Source organism: Pochonia chlamydosporia, chromosome 1 (assembly GCF_001653235.2).
Source record: "Pochonia chlamydosporia 170 chromosome 1, whole genome shotgun sequence".
NCBI lineage: Eukaryota > Fungi > Ascomycota > Sordariomycetes > Hypocreales > Clavicipitaceae > Pochonia > Pochonia chlamydosporia.
The window spans coordinates 8244399-8263735 of NC_035790.1; the positions used below are offsets into that span (position 1 = coordinate 8244399).

Consider the following 19337-nt stretch of genomic DNA (forward strand, 5'->3'; position numbering starts at 1 on the left):
AGATGTGTTCCAGGATTGAAATAGCTGATGTAGATAGCTTGATAGGCGTAAAATGGTCTTAATTAACCTAGCTAAATAGATTAAATCAAGGATCATGCCCACGATTAATTTGACATGGCTTGCCACGTCGTGATAATACCCTGCAGCAAGGAAGTAGACAAAGCAATGGCCTAATGATGCGTAGAATCTTCGAGTTGTTATGGAGATCTGACGGTTTTCGTATGTACTTTTCGAAAATATCTTTCAGGAGATGTGTCTTCTCGTCTCCCGCTTGCATCCCCCCTGGGATGTCGCAGCCCAAGCTCCATCGGCGTTGATTAATCAAACTCACTAACTCTAGTCCCTTGCATGCCATCGTAAACAAATAGTCCTGCCCCTGTCACAATCCGGGGAACCTGTGTCCGGATCCTTCCATCTGTCGAAAGCTCTAACGGATGTTACCGAGACTGTCTACCCAACGGCCCTGATGTGCCGAAGAGGCGATGCCGCCACGCGACCACGAGTCAGCGACATTCTTCATCTGCCGCTTCGAATCATCCGTCTCCAATCAATGTAATTAGCCACAGGTGTGCTATATCATATATCATTTCGAATTCGGTCTCCTCTTGTGTCGATTTGACCCCGCGCCTCGATGAGCCCGCCATCTCCTCGATGAAGATGCAGGCCACCTACCTAACCCAGCGCATCGAATGCCCTGGTCGCGTGGGAGTTGTCGATGGGAGACGAAATTGGGATAAATGTCCACCAGTTGACATGGTCCAGCGTGCATGGGTTTCTTCTATCTTCCCTGCCCATGCCCGGTGGAGGCGTAACAGCCAGAGAGTGGTATCTAAGGGTAACTATAATGCAATGGCCACGGACACAGGGCTGATCAAGTGATACGTCACCGCAATGTCGATAGGGCTGGCGTCTGGGTTTAGTTCTGGTCTGATTGTTCTGACGGCAGCAGTGTTGGTCCCCGACTCTCTCGTATCGACTAGGTCTGACTTGATGGCCTATATCACGAGAAGCACAGAATCACCAGACATTCATATACCTGGGGAAGAGATCAGGCAATGCAGCCCTATGATCAGATTGGCTGACATGCTGATATGCCTGGTCGATACCACAGCGCTACATCTAGACAAATCGACCCATGTTGTAGGTTTCCCACCTAACGGACACATCAATGGGGCTTGGGTGTTCGAAGATGAATACATCATTTACACATTGCCAACTGTAGCGAATGTGAATACTCCCTCCCTCAGGATGGACTCTGCCACATGTAAGTAGTTGGCACGACCATCTTAGCAGGTCTTCAGAAACTCTTCATAGGTCATGGACGAAGATGTACTATTAATAGTATCCCAAAACTACAAGCCCCGCCGATCCCGAACTGGAAGGCAATCATGTCTGGGTGGCTGTATAAACTATACATCACATCTACAAAATAATGTACTGTAAGCCCCAAATCGCGGAAGAGCGTTGATCTAATCACAGAGCACTAGTTCTTGTCCATCTACCTAGTTAGAAGCTTAGACATTGCCTTATCCCTGAGACCTTCGCCATCTGTACTCCGTCTAGAGTGAATGTTAGCTAGCACTTAACTGGGTAGCTTATCAGCGCCGAATCACAACCTCTACCAACTCATATCTGCCGACCCTTGAACATCATGAAGAGCCGTGTCAAAATGAACTGTCAGTTTTCCTGTGGAAGCCACTACCAAGCCACTGAGCGACTACTGTGCGCCCACCGAGGTGACACTAGTCATTCAATGTTTTCATCCGCCTCTCCGTCACTCCGGCGAACAAGCTACTGGGTCCAACCCGCGGAGGCTTTGCGCCATGTCACAGCCAGTTCCGGAATTTGCGACGTTTTCCCAATATTCATAGTTGGCAACGTTCAACAGTGGAAATTCAAAGTGCCATGCAGTATCGAAAGAGGGAAAAGACACCAATCCCACGAGTTAGCTTTGTGTGGCTTTCGCTTATACATTGTCGCACAATAGGAACCATTGACGCTTACGAATAAAGGTGTGATATCGCGTCATATCCTGGAAGCGTTTCCACGGCTCTATGGTATACGACATGTCCATGTTTTGATTTAGTATGAACTTTCCCTCCGGCTTGAAGGGTTAGAGCTGGGTGAATTGCCTGTTAACCTTGTCACTATCATGTTGTTTCCTCTTTCTAGATGTTTCCCGCCGATAAAGTACAGTTGTGTTTCAACGAAGGTGATCCTGGTTAGCAGCTGTTGATGACTGATAATAATACATTGCAGAAAAAGGGTGTCCCTCGGACTTTACCACCGGCCGGACAGCCAAGTGTCTCACGGGTTGAACCGACGATTAGTCTGACTTCTGCCAGTCAATTTACCTTCGACTGCAGATCTAGAGGGTTAGAGTTAAAGTTGGCTGTCAATATAGAGGTGCTTGCCGCCTCAAAACTAGATAATACAGGCATTACAAAAACCGGCTATCGCACATGCGTTTACAACCGGATAGCACAGTGTGGTTGACAACAGCGGAATGTAGCAGACGACAGCAGGCCGTAGGACCACCTTGGACAAGTTATATTAAAGGAAGTATGAAAGCTACTCACTCCTACTCAACCATTTGAATGTACGCCAAACTCCAACACACAACCAAGTCCCAAACCTAAGTCACCTTTTTCGCAGCCTTGCCACTATTCATCGTATAATACACTGGCAGAAACATCAACGACAACACCACACAGAGCCACGTACTAAACAGCTGCCACAGCCGCCACAGCCACTGTCCCACGCGAGGCACCAAAAACTGCACACAGTCATTCATCTGGTAAAAGTCCTCCTGCGATGAAATGTAGTATTTCGCACGCTCTTGACCTGGGCCCGAAAGGGCTGTTGTTCCATTGGAGGACTGCGACGTTCGTTGCTCGAGCTTTAGGACGGTAATAAGGGAGACATCTGCCCGGTACAAGGGAACGAACCAGACGGCAAAGGTTTGGTGGATGTTTACAAACAGGCAGTTTGTGGACTGATTGAAAACGGCAGACTCAATCGTGATGTCGATGGTTGGGCTGAGGGTCCGGTACCATCGGTAGATGCAGAGAAGGATCCATCGGGAGTCAATGTTGCGGGCGAAGGGGATAGTTCCTTTTTTGAATGACGGCACATGGCAGAAGGGGTGAGTGAAGGAGGCGTCTGAGACGAAGAATTTGTTGAGGGTGTCGAGCTGTTCTCCGGGGGAGCCCGTGGTGAGTGTCTGTATGATTGATCCAATTTCGCGGACTTTAGTTGTTAGTTGTAGGGCCTGGTCTACAGTCATTGATTGAGACGATGTGACTTACCTGGATGCTCCATGATGAATGCCTGAAGATGATGAAAGATTGAAGTTGGGTGGTTGTTGGTTGATGGGGTTGATAAAGAAGTTGAAGGTGCAGATAAAAGTCAGTTCATCAAGTCAACTGGTACCTGCAACGTATCAAACGGGGCTAGATGACCTCGTGCAAAGCTAGTGTGGTGGTGACTTTTGTCTCTTGTGATGATCTCGACCCACACAGCAAAATCAATTACACCATTCCAACAGCGCAAACAGCTCTTATCAACTGCGCCTCTGGCCCATTTTAACATGGCGAATTGACAAGCAACAATTGCCTCGATTCTCCGCTTTCCAAGTTTTTCTTTCATGCGGCAGTACGACAAAAGCATGTGACAACCTACGTCGTAAAATCGGATCACTTTCCATACTGACGTGACGTCATTACACAGTCAGTGAGAATTTGTTGGCGCCGCCCGATCGATCCCGTTCGGCATATAGCGGCGAGAAACGAGGAGCTCATTGGTCTTTTGTGCCTGGATGATGTGTTCCGTGTTGAGAGGCTGATCTATTTGCACATGTGCTTTTCTCATATAACAACCTCTGGCTCGCAACTTGAACTGAACTTCAACCATACAATTACCACTCCATCCATTGAACAACGGCATCATGACCTCCCGGTCGCAGCTTGCCAATCCCCTTCTCAATCCCCTCCTCTTTCTCTACCAGCTCATTCAATGGCTCATCAATAATTCTCTTTCCCCGAACCCGCCCAAGTCCGACGCCGAACTATCTAGACCCAGAATTGCGATTATCGGCGCTGGAATTACTGGCGTGACGGCTGCAGCGCACTGCGTCGGCCATGGATTCGATGTCACTATTTTCGAGGCTGGTCCCAAGGAACAACTCGGAGGCATATGGAGCCGTACGTTGACTATTGATCCCGTCCACACTCAATACTAACTCCTTGCAGGCGTCAATGACACTTCGGGTTTGCAAATCCATTCAATCATGTACCGCTTCCATCCTTCTGTAAAGTGGGAACGCGGATATCCAGACAGGAAACAAATCGTCGAGCAAGTCGCCGAGCTCTGGAAGCGATACAACCTCCAGAAAAAGACCCGGTTCAACTTCAAAGTCAACAAGGCGTACCAAGACGAAAAATCCCGCTGGATCATCAATGATACCTCCAATGGCCGCTTTGAAGGTTTGATTGCCGCTGTTGGAACATGTGGCGAACCCAAGATGCCAAACTTGCCTGGGCTGGATAAGTTCAAGGGCGAGGTGTACCACTCTAGTGAACTGACTGGGTTTGTGAATTCACTTACACTCTAGAGCATCTTCCAAGCTGACACTTGTGTAGGAAAAATGCCAAGGGGAAGAACATAGCTGTTATTGGAGGTGGTGCGTCCGCGGTTGAAGCCCTCGAATTTGCCGCTGCTCATTCCGCTTCTAAGATTACCATTATCTCGCGGTCTGAAAAGTGGATAATTCCTCGGAATTTCATTGTAAACACTCTGCTTGCTCTGAATGTCTTTGGTCAAGAGACCATGTTCTCATTTGTTCCCGAGTTTCTCCTGAGGAAGCTATTCTATCGAGACTTGGAAGATATCGCTCCAGCTTCTGGAAAAGGCCTATTTTCTGATACTCCCATGGTAAATTCAGATGTCATGGAGAAGCTGCGTACTGGCAAGGCTTCATGGGTTCGCGGCGATATCGCAGGGCTCGTTTCAAGCGGTGTGGAAGTCAACCATCGTGCCAGGGGCGTTCCAAAGGGCGGCCCCGGGCACCTCGAAATCATCGAAGCTGATATGGTCGTAATGGCAACAGGGTTTAAGCGTCCATCGCTGTCTTTCCTTCCCGATGACTGCTTCCAGAGCCCCTATGAGCCTCCAAATTGGTACCTGCAGACCTTCCCGACGGCTCACCCGTCCGTTTCGGCCATCAACTGCACATATGTCTCTGCCATAGGGACAGTGGGCCATTTCCACATCGGGATCTACACGAGGATCCTCTTAATGTTTTTGGTAGACCCATTAACACGTCCCAGTCCGTTCTGGATGCAGCGTTGGATAGACATGACCAAGGTGCTTAAGAGGACCAGCCCAACTGGGGCCTTTGACTTCTTTACCTATCTCGAGCTGATGTGGTGGTTTGTCTTTTGCGTAACAATTAACCCATTTCGCTGGAAATGGGGAGTATTCGTGTTATTTGGGGTTGGCATTAACCTACCAAGGCTTTTCGTGGAACGCGAGAAACGGTTTCTGAACGGTGTGGAAGGATACGAAAATAGAGATGAGGGAAAAAGCTTCTAAGAACAGAAGGGAATAAAAGGGCGTATAAATGTGGTAGATTGACAAGGCAAGATATGCTGGTATCGGCCGAAATTTGGTTGGACCAGAACTTATGGGTCAAACACAAACTGCCAATCTCCCAACCGGTTAAGGGAAATGGCAAGTGGGAAGAGGTAGGGAGTTAAGATAATACATAAGATGTCAAGTTACTGCAACGTTTCATACAAATACATCAACCATCACTTTGGTACAGTCTGTGGTCAAACGTATTTGCCCACATCCAAGCATACACGAACACATGTCAACACATTGTAGCACACACTACAAGATGCAACCTTTCACAAGTTTATATACTTTTGACACACACTGTACACAAATGCAATCTCGATTTAAACCCTTTTACGCCTAAAATACAAGCAAGCAAGATCACCAAACAACTTTAACCCTCGGCTTCCCTCTGAACTTGCACCCAGACAACTCGACCGGCAGCGTGCAACCCAAAATGTACATTTCTCAACATATTTGCCTTGGTGAAGTGCTTCTCGCCATTTTCACCAATGACTACTATACGCTTGGGCGGCTGCTTCTTTTTCGTGACGCCAGTCACATCGACATCTCCAACCAAAATCAGGCCCGACTTGTGACGGCTAAGCATCACGTTTAGTCGTGCTTCGTCGGCCGTAAAGCCTGACCCCGTGAACGTGTTTGTCCCCAGAACGATCACCACAATGTCACTTTCCTGACCCTGGAAGGAGCTCACAGTCGAGGCTGGACGCATAGACCGCAAGGCAGCAAACTCGGGACGCTGTCGGAGCCGTTTAATGGTGTTGACGTTTGCTCTGTATGGAGAGATGACAACGATGTCTTCTGCGCGTACTTTTGAGCTTTCCACAAAGTCGACCAGCAGCTCTAACGCCACCTTTGCTTGGTCAGGGCTCCTGAGAGAGCTGGAAAATTGGTCCCGGAAGCACTTGGAGCCTTGGCAATGGACAAAGACTGGGCGAAGGTTGCCGACGGGAGCGGCTTTGAGGTCTGGGAACCTGGCTTGCAGGTACTGCTCTAGCTTGCGACCAATCTCATGCTGAGGGAGCGTAATTGTGCATCCTGGGCCATATCTAAGCGGGATATCCGAATAGACCTCACTGTGGGTGAGGTCAAACTGTCCGACAGCCATCCGAAATTGAGTGTGAAGCCTGTAGATGGGCCAACCCGTCGCCTTGAAGTGATGAATGGGCGATATCACTCCATCCGCACCGAATCTATTCAAGAAATTGCCCTCTTGGTCTTGCTCAAGTCGCGTCATGACCGCCGGCGGCAGCTGTTTTTCATCGCCAACTAAAAGACAAGGGAGACAAGTGTTTCCCCAGACGCACAACAAATCCGGTCGTTTCAAATTAGCAGCCTCATCAAAAACAATGCCCTGCACTTTCGATTCTCTCCAGTCTCTGAAAGGGGGGACACAAGCAAGTGCTGGCGAGGTTGCAATGACGTCGGCCTCATTGAAGACAGCCCTCATGATGCCCTTGATTGCGTCATCGGTGGCCATGGTGCCTTTGGAATATTCTGCCCAGTCAATGTTACCTGTTGCAACTGCGCGAAGGCTCTCCAGTGTCCAGTTCTTGTCACACCAGTCGCGAATGCCATGCAAAGCTGACTTGTCATCTGGACCGAGTTGTCGGACCACCGGTGCTCTGAGGATCACCATTGTCCAATATGCCAAAGACAGATTCAGGGTCCATTTAGAATCTTTGGACCAGATCGACTCAGGGGCGGTATTGTCACCAGGGTGCGGATTCCGAATGAGGTTCTTGAACGCCCTGAGCTCATCGTCTATACTGTACGCGCGAACGACGAGCTTTCGCCGATACTTGGGCGGGCTCCCAGATTCACTCAGCTTGTCGTTGAGCCTCTTGGTCACTCGAGCCCCGACGATGTCCAGACGTGCGGCGGCATTGTCCACGGCAACGTCGGTAGGTGCCGATAAATACAACTTGCCCAGAGTGTCTGCCATGGCGAGAGCCGCAACAGCAAGGGCGGTCGTTTTGCCAAACCCAGGCGGCTGTGAGTGTCCACTGGTTAGCATTCGAGACTTGAAAATGTGGCATGGTGACTTACAGCTGTTATGATGCTGAGGCCAAGCGGCCGACTGCTGAGGTACTTGGCAAATCGACTGCGGTCTTCTGGTAGAACTTCCTGCATCAGGGCATTGACAAATTCACGTTTCGCCACATCCAGGAGGCGAACATTTGGTAGCGACCTAGGCGTGGGGGGAACTCCAAGGCTGTGATCTCGAAATCTACGCTCAGTGTCTTTGTCTCTGGACGCAGGCCTGGCTCGATGCGTCTCGTAGAGTCCCATTCCCATCATGAGCGCTCGATGCACACGCATACGGAACTCGATGCCGTCGCGAATGGATCTCCATGCTGATGGATTTGTCTCGCGCAGCTTGTCTGTCAAACCAAAAGCCTTGGGGTTGGAAGGCGCCGCGGTGCTTTGGAACAGACAAACGCCATCCTCAATCGCCCTCTTGGTGTCTCTCAGATTGGTGTCAAAGTCCAGAGAGATGCGGTTCTATTGCCTCTCATCCTTTCTCATGGCGTCATTTGCAGTGGGACGATCACCAAACGTCTTGATCTGGAATTCTGGGCCACGACTCTTCTCATGAGGTAGAGGCCGTCGAACCTTGAGGACCAGTTCATGAGGCTGGGTTAGGTGTGCCTTCAGAGCATCAATACTCGTTGACCCATCTACGATGAGTGCATCCCAATGGCCAGATTCAATTTTACTGCCCTCAGCTGGAGACCCGAGCAAAACTTGGATTCTGCAGTGCCTGGAGAGACGACGCCACGCGCTCTCAAAAGTAGCCCGGAAGTCTTGCGGAAGAGCAACAATGACATAGTACAACCCGCTCTCTTCGGCGGAACGATTGCCGACTGGGATGAAGTAGCCAGGGACCTTGGTAGCACGAATCTTTCGGGCCTCTTCGTCCAGCCAAATGACATCTTGAACTTCTGCTTGTGACAGAACAGTGAGCATCTCGTTGATGTTGTCGAACGATGTGCGAGGAGCGAACTGGTGGCCCTTGTTCTCTGCAAAAGTGGCAGCGTAAACCTCTGCTTTTTTCCAGGAGTGATTCGTGCCATAGGGGTAGCTGAAGGGCTCAGGAAGCAGGCCAAAGTCGTAATCCTGGCTCAATTTGTCATGACTCGACGCAACGACAAAGCGGAATTCCCTTTGTGTCAGGATTCCCATCAGCGTGACGTTGTCGACAATGGGTTTACCCCTGAGCAGCCACTCTTCAGCAACGTGCCCCTCATTGGCGTAAGGTAAGCCATAACCCTCAACAACGACTTGGGCCTCGTCGTTCAGGAAGACTTCGAGTAGAGACAGCTCTCGCTTCTCATCTGGAAAACGGCTTCTGGTTCCAGCGTCTGCGGGCTCAATGAAACATACCTCGCCTGTGTGAGGAAATTTGACGGTGATTGTGTATGTTTTGGCTGGCAGAGCCGTTCCTTGTGAAGCAGACCCTATGAATGACAAAGGGTTAGATTCTATTCTTTCAAACATATAATCTAGACCAATGTTTCACTTACACATGTGGCACATTCCAAATCCTTTCTTCTCGTTCTGTTCACCAAAGGGAAAGTGCATGGTGGAGCCGAGGTATGCGGATTGGTCTTTGGCGTTTCTTGCCAACAGAAAACAGCCAATGTCAGAGATTCCAAGCTCTTTTCCAGCGAATATTGAGCAATTGGGCCCAACTAGCATTGCGCTGCCATTTCGGACGAGCGACTTCATGACCTGGGTCGTCGGTTCTGGGTCGACATGCTCTTGGGCATTGTTGCCGGTAGTCTTCTGTGATTGAGACATGGCGAATATATATGATTCCGCAAAGATCCAAGCACGAAAATTATTCAAGGACGTGAAAAGCAACAGCTAAGCCGTGCAAAGGTACCGGACTCTGAGGAGTAACCGGTAAAAAGATCCTTGACAATGCCGAAAAATCGAAACGTCGACCGCCGGAGCTGACTGTACCACTCCGTAGGCTCGTCTACAACTCCTCAACTCTTTGGTGTTCTCCAAAGAATCCCCAAGTAACGTGCAAGCACGAACAAGAACCAGGCTCTGACGAGCAACCGATAGACGGGAAACCCTGAAGTCTTCCTCCGAGAATTGCCGCCGCAAACTCACCAACTTCGTAGACAGCCGTCCTCCTTGCTCAAGAAAGAGAAAAAGAATAGACATAAGGTCTGTCCGAAAATTTTGGGAAAACAAAAAGCCGGCTTAGAAGCGGGCGTGGGGGCGGGCAGCATAAACAACGGTGTCACTGCTTTGGTGGTGTTCACGGCTTGAGTGACGGATTGGGATGTGATGGCGTTGAGAATTCGAGCAGAGGGCGGAAGAGTTTTGAATAAATTCTTTTGTGTGACTCATAATCCCTTGCGTGGAATCAGGTCAGGTGATAATTCTTCTCAGGGAAGTTTAAACGACTTGACAAGTGATCGAAGGTGGAAGAGTGGTCTGCTAGCCTAGTTCCGCTTTACAGCTGGCAGGTTGAGCAGCGACGCATCACGAATCGAGGGGAGCTTCAAAGTGTCAATGTCCAAATGTTATTTATTCGAATCAAATGGCCCTGATCTTAACCACTGCATGTCAGACTGCAATGTTGTTTTCTCTGCTTTCCAACCCTGAAGTCTGGTTTGACTCTTGTCGCTTCCTCACTATTACTGCCAGTTGTCTGCCAGCTGGCAGAGCTGTGACTATCAGTCCAGTCTGGTTAACCCTCAAGTACTTGAGGGACATAAAGATTCTAAGCGAGTCCGTAAGCCCCACGACTTTTGGAATGAAAGAGTCTGGTAAGAGAAAATAATAACAGCCTTAAAGCCCACAAGAAAAAAAAACTTCCCATTCTTGTCCTCACACCACCAATACCCAAGCTGCCTATGCCCCGTCATTGCCTGCAGTGACGCGTTTACAAGAGTTCTTTTCTTTTTCCCCGGCTTTTCAGATAGACTTTGTGTCTATCTTGTATTAAAGTCAGAGTACGTGAGACCTCTCCTCGAAATAGACATTTCCGCATCGTACGATTCGCGGCGGTGATCTCAGAGTTTACCATTACTTGTTCCTTTCGAGGACAAGTTCTTTCGCGTGCCTGCACGTTGAAATCGGTACTCTGGGGGACCAAAGTGTTAAGTAGTTGTGGACTTGTCCGCGACGTTGAGTAAAGTCGACCGCTGGACAGTTAGACTCGTCTTTATTTCAGAGAACTTCAGGATCTCCCCCCCTACTTGAACCTCTCGAGGGCAAGTACATACTCGTGCTCGCACGTTGTATTCGGGATTCTTGAAGCTATTCGACATATCGACTCGTCTCACGAAGAAGCAACCATGTCTCAATCAACGACTAAAAACGACGAGGCTGCCGCCAAGCCTACCAAGCCACAATCCTTCACAACCTTTTACAGGCCTTGTGCCGTTATTCCTGGCCACCTGTCAGGCCCGATCATCGGTGGAGCGTCTTTGGGAGTCTCAACAGACATTGACACCCGGATCATGTCATCAAAGTCTCCCGGCAAAGACCCATGGATGGGATTCACCATTGAGTTTCCACGCGGCAAGAACTGCGAGGACGAAGGCTTTGGCATGTGTCATTCACGTAAGTCTCAACTTGGAATAGGATAATCTTTGCCAGCTGCTAACATAGATACTTACAGTGGATCCTTCACAAGGGATGCCTGGGACCAGCCACTTTGGTGTTCCCGTACCAGCCGAAACGCTCAGAATCAATGTCAAGTTTCCCCGCGGTGAAATAATGAGCACGTTTGAGAAAGCGGACGACAAGAACCAGCTACGGAAAATGTTCCCCAATGTGCCCGCGGACAAAGACCTGGTCCTCATCGAGGTGTCCTGCAAAAGTGAGGTCGTGGTGGAGGGTCTAGGCTTGCCATTCTCCAACCCTGGTCATCCTGCTCACGGATGGCTGAATAATAATGAGCATATTGCCAAGGACATGACACTCATGAGCATGTTCGAGCAAAGAGACTTCTGCATTGTGGTAGCAAAGACACCCTTGGCCACACTGGAAAAGGAATGGGACGAAGACAAACTGCCCCCCCCTTTCCGCTATCCTTACAACGCAGATCAGTCATGGCAAGGCTTGTATCCGTACATCGACCAGCTCAAAGAAGCAAAAGGACCACAGTTCACGCCGGCCTGGACATATGTTGATGACAATTCTCACTTGGCTGTCACCTGCCAGTCTCAAGTCCAAGACGTCTTGTGGGTAGAAGAAGCCGCTCGTAATATTCGTTCAACACCACTGCCAGCCTATTTTGTCGACCTGCCCTCCAAAATGGGGTCAATGTACTATGTGATTGTGCAACTGCCAAAGACTTTCATTCGCAAGTACGAGTCAGCTTGGCGTCGTTTGACCAAATGCGACTTCTTTAAGCTCAATTTGTACGGCAGCTCGGAGGAAGCGGAGTATCTAATGCCGAAGGAGAAGTTCGATGACGACCTCAAGAGGCCAAACTGGGATGCAAAGTTTGTGAACAACCACAATCACAGAGAAGAGCATCTCGTGGATCATCCTACAGAAGCAGAGGATTTGGTGCTTCTGGTTCGCCGTCCTGCCAAACACGAGCATGGTCGTGACCCGCTGTACCAGGTACACCAATTCGAAAGCAGGTTACAGGCCAATGAAGCGTTGGGGGAAGACCGCAATCAATAGAATTGGGTCGGACTACACTTCGACGCGGACTTTAATGAGGCGAGACGCAAGGTTGAGGCCGCTTGGGAGTTGCGCCCGGGTGCTAAACCGTCCAACCCGGGCGTTTTTGGTCTTGCTGGAGGTTCCAAGGAGACTTTCGACCCAGTCAACACAGAGTCGCGCGAGTTAAAGGTCTTGTGGGATATGCGAGTTCACCGCGCTCTCCTTAGAGGGACGGGATTTTACGAATGCCTTCGAGCGTATGCCAGAAATCCTTTGGACCCCTTGCAGGCAACCGCTGGCCATCAATTTGAAGGGACGCATTACAAAGAGCCTTTTACTCGAGGCACATCACTGTCGCCGCCTGTGCAAAGTCTTTTGCCTACCTCTGATGAAGATTTTGTGACTGGCCTAATGGAAGAAGCTCATCCTGACGACCGGGTTCGGTTTCGAAACTATCTCAGCACGAGACAGCTTGGGCTTGGTCTAATCACTGCAGTAAGTGATGAAGCGAAATGAGTCGGGCTCGCTTTTACATTGATATATACTAACAAATGATCTTTATAGGGCCCTGGATTCGGAAAGACAACAGCCCTCGCCGTTGCGGCTCTTGGGATGATTGCAAGCTTGGGACCAATTTACCTCACAGCACCGACCAATGTCGCCGTCAATAATGCAGCAGTCCGCCTTGCTAATGTTGATGCCCGTGTAACGGAACGACTCAACAAAGGCAAGATGATAGATGATTCAACCTTTCACCGTCGTCGCCTGATAATTCGTCCTTGGAACGCTGCAGACGAGCTCATGGCTTTCGAAAACCTACTCCGCGACCCAGAAAGCCTGGAACAGGCCACACCGCGCCGAGGATGGAGGTCGAGCAAGTGGCAGCTGGAGTTATCAACCGCATTTTGGCTGCTCATAGTCCTAAGGTCTCCGGCAGTCAGAGAGCTCAGCCCGGATGACAGTCCTCTCTTGCATGAGCTGCGGAGGATTATTGACGCTGATGCAGACATGGCCATTCTTCGGAGCAGAGCAACCGGCCAAGCCAGCTGGCAGGAGTACTTGGACTGGAAACGTGGCATTCCTACCAATGTGGTCATCACAACGTTCTTCAACATCCTCCAAGGTGCCGCGGATGCTTTGTGTACCACCCCTGCCAAGTCTTGCGACGATTTCAAAGGGTGGAAGACGAACAGGGCCAAGGGAATTGCTGTTGATGAGGCCGGCAACATGACACGACCAGATCTGTACTCCGTCTGGGGCAATACTGGCATCCCCTGTGTCCTCGCTGGAGACGACAAGCAGCTTCCACCATTTGTGGCAACCATGGAAGAAGTCGATGAAGAGCAGAACGCCCTCAACAGACACGGCCCCGACGGCAAGATCTCGCCGCTGCTGTTTTTCAAGGCAATCGGCTGGCCAGTCTACAGACTCCGCATCCAACATCGCATGGCTCAGGGTCAATTCGACTTTTGCCACGACAAAGTGTACAGCGACGTGCCGTTCACATATGGGCCCGGTTGTCAGATCCAGCTCCCACAGCACGAAATCGGCCGCAAGTTGGAAAGCTACCTCGGCGCCAAGTATCCCGAGCTGAGGCCCGCCGCACCCGGTCAACTCGCCCCGGTCTTTGTGCACTGTCAAGGCTCATACACCTTCGTCGATCCCGTGACGAAGTCGAAGCTGAACATTGACCAGGTCAAGATCGGCCTGGACTTGATCTTGGATTTCGTCAGGGAAGCCAGTGTCGATCCCAAAGACATTGCCATTATCAGTCCATATGCCGCCAACGTGGACATGATTGCCAAGATACGGAGGAACCACAAGTACACTGCTCTTGCCAACATGCCCCCGGCTTCAACCGTGGACTCTTTCCAGGGCCAAGAGGGAGACATCACCGTCGTTTTAATGGGCACCACTCGGGCAGTAGGACCTGGCTTCACTTGCAACGAGAACCGGCTCAATGTCATGCTCACTCGCCACAAGAGTGGCCTAGTCATAATTGGAGACCTGGATGTGACTGGAAATGTCGAAACTCTCCTGAAAAAGGCAAAAGAGAGGGCCAAGAAGGGCAAGGGCAAGGGCAAGGGCAAGTCCATGGCAAACAATCCTGATGTCATGCAGGTGGAATCCAACACCGGAGAACGGGTGTATGTCAAGGTCCACATGTTGCGTGACCTCTGCGTTTCTTCGCACGAATCGGGCCGTGTCATCCACATCCAAGTCCCCGAAAAGGACAAAAGTGGCAAAGACGGAGCGAATGCTGGGAGGTGAGTGTGACGGGCGGTGGCGGAATTGGTTTGTCTTGCTTGTATTCTAAACTCCAAAATGGGACTTAATTGAGATTGCATTTGTTTACCAACAGTGATGAAAATTCCATGTGAGAAGTGTGTTCCCCTAGATTAATTGCCAATTTCAAGCATCCTTTGGTTTGTCGAATGTAAACTCACGGTATATGACGGATGGCAGCATATGACACAAGAATCTATGGATTCTGTCACAAGGTAGATGTTAACAAGCCTCATTTCGTCAGAAACGTATGAAGCATGATGACAAAGTACACTGCTAAGCGCCATTCTTGTCATCGTCGGTGAGAATCCATCCGCATTTCGCCAACAAGCGACATGAACGTCTGTGCTCTGTCTCTAGGTTGCATCTTTCACTCAAAATGTATAAACAGCAGTAGCCTCGACGACATATTACCAATACAACTACCACTTAACGTCGACAACAGTAATGGCATCGTCTTTTTGCTGGCCCCTGCTGGTGGCTGCTACACCTAGAGCTTCCATGCCCATGGTTTGTAAAAGAAGACACAGCTGCCTGTGAAAGACGCCAAAGAAACTAGGAAACAGGGCGGCACTCAAATTAAATCGTCTCAGGATGAAAGTCTTTACAATTTACCATGAAGATGGTTGGTTCATCTATGATGGGGAGCAGGAAGAGATGAGTGTCATCACTGTGGATGGAACTCTTTGTATGATAAACGTGTAGCTACCGTACGATGTTATGGCATATTCGTCGACAATCCGGCTAGTCTTTGTGTTGTCTACTGATGTTCTTAGTTGGGAGTTCGAGGATGCCAGTGTAGGACATTTGGACCAAGCGCAGGCGAAGCCCTACACGAGCCGAGACAAACTACGAGTTGAACCTGTCCCCATCGTTAAGTTCCCAGATAACACAGTAATTGTGCTTTGTTGTGATTTTAAAAGTCGTGTGACCCAAGACCTCGCTTAGAATGTCAACTGGTTGACATAAATCACTGCCAGCTGCCAGACAGCTGAGTATGGAGCCAATCTCTGTCCTGGGATGTAAAACATAAAAGCCATAGTAAGAGCAAACATTGCAGTCGGTGAGCTGAGAAATTGGCTCACCGGCGCAACTTGTTCCTTTCGAGGGCAGGTCTCCTTTTTTGGCCCTTTGACCGTGTATTCGAAACCTGGCTGCTGTCGCATCTGACAGAGTATGGTGCACGTTTTCTTCACGTTTTCCTCACGTTTTCTTTTCTCTTTTCTTTTTTTTAAGTAAATAAAGAATGGCCGGGGCATGTAATGATAGTTGTTGTCCTTTATACGATTTTGGCATTAATTTGCTTTCCAATAAGCGCAAATAGCGGGTTTGTAACCTTACGACTCCCGGTGAGTTCCCCAAACCCGTTGGATCGTTCGAAGAAGCTCCCCTGAAGCTCCCATGTCTGATCAATAGGTATCTAGGTAGGCAGGCAGGTCAGTATGTACGGGCCAAATCTCCATTCTCAAGTGCACACAGACGCGAAAGTGAGAGTGACGAGATGGTGAACCAGCACCCACCAGTATCAGGCACTTGGTACTTGACTGTCCTGTCTCAGTGTTCCACGTACGCTGTTTTAATCATTATTATTGCGGCGCCTATCACTGGGTCTCTAAGATTACACCGACCTTGATGCTGTGATAAACTTCCTGCTTGCGACAGAACTCGTTTACGGTGTACGCGGTCTCCAACAAGCTTCTCGGCGTTTGTCTCGTTTCTAGCTTCGACAGGGTCCGCCAGCCCCAATGTTGTTCCATCCAGTGATGATTGATGTCGAAGCGCTGTCTGAACGCCTTGACCAAGCAAGGTCCGACCGACCTCGTCTCAAATGTTGCTGATTAGCTTTGGTATGGTCCTCGACTCATGGGGATCGTGCGGTCCGGGTCCCCAGTCATCAAATCATTGCGAAGGCGATATCTTGGCCGCATCATGCAAGTGACCAAAAGCATCATTGAACTGTCTGATGCTCCACAGACTTCACCGTGATACTCCGTACAGACTGCGATGTTTTGGAGACGTGAGAACACCCGAGTCAGTCGCCCGCGTTTCTGTAGTTCCTGGCCGAGCAGCTGAGACGCTTGGGGATAATCGGATTCGCTACATATGGAACGACTCAACCAACAGCGTGACCCGCACAATAGTGAGCGGCTAGTTGAGACTGTTGATTGAAGCAACTGAGCAGGGGCGAGGACTCCAGTTCAGAATGAAATGGAGAATATCTAACTTCAATGTTTGGCATCGGTGCCTAATATAGCGCCTTTGCCGCGCAAACCACAAAATAGAAGTCTGGTCTGTACAGTATAATAACTGCCTTTCCAACACTCCGAGTCCTCTCTCTCTGTCCTTCCATTAACCAAGTCTGTTGAGCCACTCGCCAAACACCACCCTTCAATTATCATATCGACTATCCACGCTCCACGACAACATCATCGGCTCTCAAGTTCAAAATGTCGCTTTCAACCGTCAACAACGCCCCGGTCAACGCCAACGCTACCGAGAACGAAGTCCCTGTTAACCAGATTGCAGGAAGCACACGATGTGCCAAGGACGGCTGCAACAACTGGGCTGAGGCGAACTCCAGGTTCTGCTCCTCTCGTGAGTTTAAGGCTGTTCGCTGGAGCGGCCCGTTCCGACGTATGCTAACTCGATTGGGAAAAGACCAGGGTTAAGTAGTGGCCAAGCTCTTTCATGGACCGGACATGGGGTTTTGGGTGCTTTTGGGTGCTGGACTGTGTGGGTTGGTGCTGATCGGGCTTCAATGTTGAATTGAGGCACTTGACTCCTGGGAAATGGCAGTTCTTGTGGGGAGGTGGCGCTGGGCTGGGGGTTAGTAGGACCGGAGCTCTAAGTACCTAGGTTTGACAATTGTAGCTAAAATACAGGCCGCATTAACCCTTCCAGTGGTTACGGCTGAAATGGACGCACTTGTTCCGATTACGCAAGTACTGTACCAGACTTGTTGAATGCGCCAGTCGAATGACCAAGAAGTACTCCGTACAAGAATCAAATAACATTGAGTACTCTCGTACCCTGACCTCTCCCACTCTGGCGGTCAAGGTGGCTCCAGCTCGCGTGGGGTCGGGTCTTCGGCTCCTGATCCTGATTCCTGAACCCTTCAATGTTTACTCCTCAAGTGCTCTCATCGCACTTGCCTTGCATTGTCAAGTGCTCAAGTACATATGTAGTCTCCTTCCGCACCTCATTCTGTCTCCACCAGACCTTTCTTCAAACGTCGTTTCCCTATCGCAGACTCATATGATAATGCAGAGGTTTTTTGACTGCTCCGTGCCTGGGTGCGGAAGACCCAGTGCACGCGCAGTGGGAGCCGGGTGCGATATGTGCAGCAGCTACTTTTGTCGATTCCATATGTCCCCGGACTTTCACCAGTGTCGCCTGGGAGTAAGTACCGCTGTCTAGACATATACTACTTTTGTGCAATGGTTTCTAACTATGGCACAATATGGAGGACCTAGATGATGAGGCCTACAACGGCCTCATTGAGGCGGAAATCGGGCGGCTTCGTGAGATGATAAACGACGAGGCAGTCTGCAAACTCGCTTCTAGCTTGAACAACGGTGAACCTTGCACTTTGGACTATCCTTCAAAGACTGTTGGGCTAGGCTCTCTGACGGGATGTGCCAACTACCACGCCCGTATTCGCTTTACTGACGGATCGTCGTGGCTCATGCGTGTCCCTCGAGTTTCAGGCTTTGCCGTCGGATTGCCAGAATCTCTCGCAGCCTATCTGATCCGCAGCGAGTACGCAACCCTCAAGTTCCTGGAGAATACGGCAGTACCCGCCCCGCGAGCCTTCTCGTTCGGCATCCCGTCTCAAGGTACCGACCATGGAATTGGCATTAGTTTCCTTCTCATGCAGGAGCTTCCGGGCAAGCCGTGGAATGGTCACGGAGATGCTGCCAAGATCTGGAAGGGTCTCGCCGACATCTTTGCGGAGTTGGAGAGGCATCCGTTTCCTAAAGCCGGGTCTCTATATGTCGAGTCTCCGGACGACATACCATCCGTCTCTGCTACGGCCAGTGATAGATTCGTCTGCCTTGACCCCTATGGACCATTTGAGACGTCAGTGGCATACTATACGGCGTGGGCAGAGCAGTACCTGGCGCTGATTGTGGATGGCCAACTTTATCCCCAGTTTCCCATCGAAGCTTACTTGGTATATCGGTTCCTCCAGGACAATGCCACCCAGTTATCCTCTGAGTCGGACGAGTTTTTCTTGAAGCATCCGGACGATAAAGGTGATCACATAATGGTTGACGAGAACGGTAACATCACCGGCATCATTGACTGGCAGATGGCGCGTGTTGTCCCGCGACAAGAGGCCTTCTCGCTATCTCTCGTATCCGCCGACATGAGAGCTCTTTGCCAGGGTAATGTCTCGCTTAGTACAAAAGACGCTGCATTGAGACAAGCCATGAGCGAGAAGAAGTCAGGGTTGGCAAGCCACATGGGAGATGAGAAGGCGAGAAGATTCTTCTGGGGCTTGGGGCTCGAGTCCGAGTGGGAATATGCGTTACCGTTGGCGAATGCTATCCTTGGGGTATTTGGGGTCGAACAGGGCTGGGATGAGTGGAAAGAGTTGGCATTGAAACAGTACGAGGGCGATGAACGCTTAAAGGCTCTTGTAGAAGGGTCTTTACTGAAATAAAACATTTACTTTCAAAATAAATTGAGTCCAAAAAGGGGCTACCTGCCCGTAGGGAGAAGCGGTATGGCACATTCTGGTTCTGGACATTGAGGAGCCGGTATGT

At 50.0% G+C, this 19337-nt stretch overlaps 6 protein-coding genes across 6 annotated transcripts; 4 read left to right on the forward strand and 2 right to left on the reverse strand.

Annotated features, from left to right (window-relative positions):
• Window positions 1–2635: 2635 nt before the first annotated feature.
• VFPPC_02179 (flavin-binding monooxygenase-like protein) lies at window positions 2636–3321 on the reverse strand (the record flags this gene model as incomplete). Its single annotated transcript, XM_018281874.1, has 2 exons — window positions 2636–3249; window positions 3309–3321. 2 exons carry the CDS (start codon window positions 3319–3321, stop codon window positions 2636–2638), a joined length of 627 nt encoding a protein of 208 aa, XP_018138981.1.
• A 625-nt stretch (window positions 3322–3946) lies between these two features.
• VFPPC_02180 (flavin-binding monooxygenase-like protein) lies at window positions 3947–5592 on the forward strand (the record flags this gene model as incomplete). The annotated part of the gene is made up of 3 exons (XM_018281875.1): window positions 3947–4202; window positions 4251–4587; window positions 4641–5592. 3 exons carry the CDS (start codon window positions 3947–3949, stop codon window positions 5590–5592), a joined length of 1545 nt encoding a protein of 514 aa, XP_018138982.1.
• Window positions 5593–6010: 418 nt separating this feature from the next.
• VFPPC_02181 (DNA helicase) lies at window positions 6011–9441 on the reverse strand (the record flags this gene model as incomplete). The annotated part of the gene is made up of 4 exons (XM_018281876.1): window positions 6011–7630; window positions 7687–8105; window positions 8193–9098; window positions 9165–9441. The coding sequence occupies 4 exons, from the start codon at window positions 9439–9441 to the stop codon at window positions 6011–6013; spliced, it is 3222 nt and encodes a 1073-aa protein (XP_018138983.1).
• A 1517-nt stretch (window positions 9442–10958) lies between these two features.
• On the forward strand, window positions 10959–14553 carry VFPPC_02183 (DNA helicase; the record flags this gene model as incomplete). Its single annotated transcript, XM_018281877.1, has 4 exons — window positions 10959–11226; window positions 11285–12237; window positions 12301–12777; window positions 12847–14553. The coding sequence occupies 4 exons, from the start codon at window positions 10959–10961 to the stop codon at window positions 14551–14553; spliced, it is 3405 nt and encodes a 1134-aa protein (XP_018138984.1).
• Window positions 14554–17015: 2462 nt separating this feature from the next.
• On the forward strand, window positions 17016–17237 carry VFPPC_13219 (hypothetical protein; the record flags this gene model as incomplete). The annotated part of the gene is made up of 2 exons (XM_018290996.1): window positions 17016–17163; window positions 17227–17237. 2 exons carry the CDS (start codon window positions 17016–17018, stop codon window positions 17235–17237), a joined length of 159 nt encoding a protein of 52 aa, XP_018138985.1.
• Window positions 17238–18028: 791 nt separating this feature from the next.
• On the forward strand, window positions 18029–19234 carry VFPPC_02184 (aminoglycoside phosphotransferase; the record flags this gene model as incomplete). Its single annotated transcript, XM_018281878.1, has 1 exon — window positions 18029–19234. One exon carries the CDS (start codon window positions 18029–18031, stop codon window positions 19232–19234), a length of 1206 nt encoding a protein of 401 aa, XP_018138986.1.
• Window positions 19235–19337: the final 103 nt, after the last annotated feature.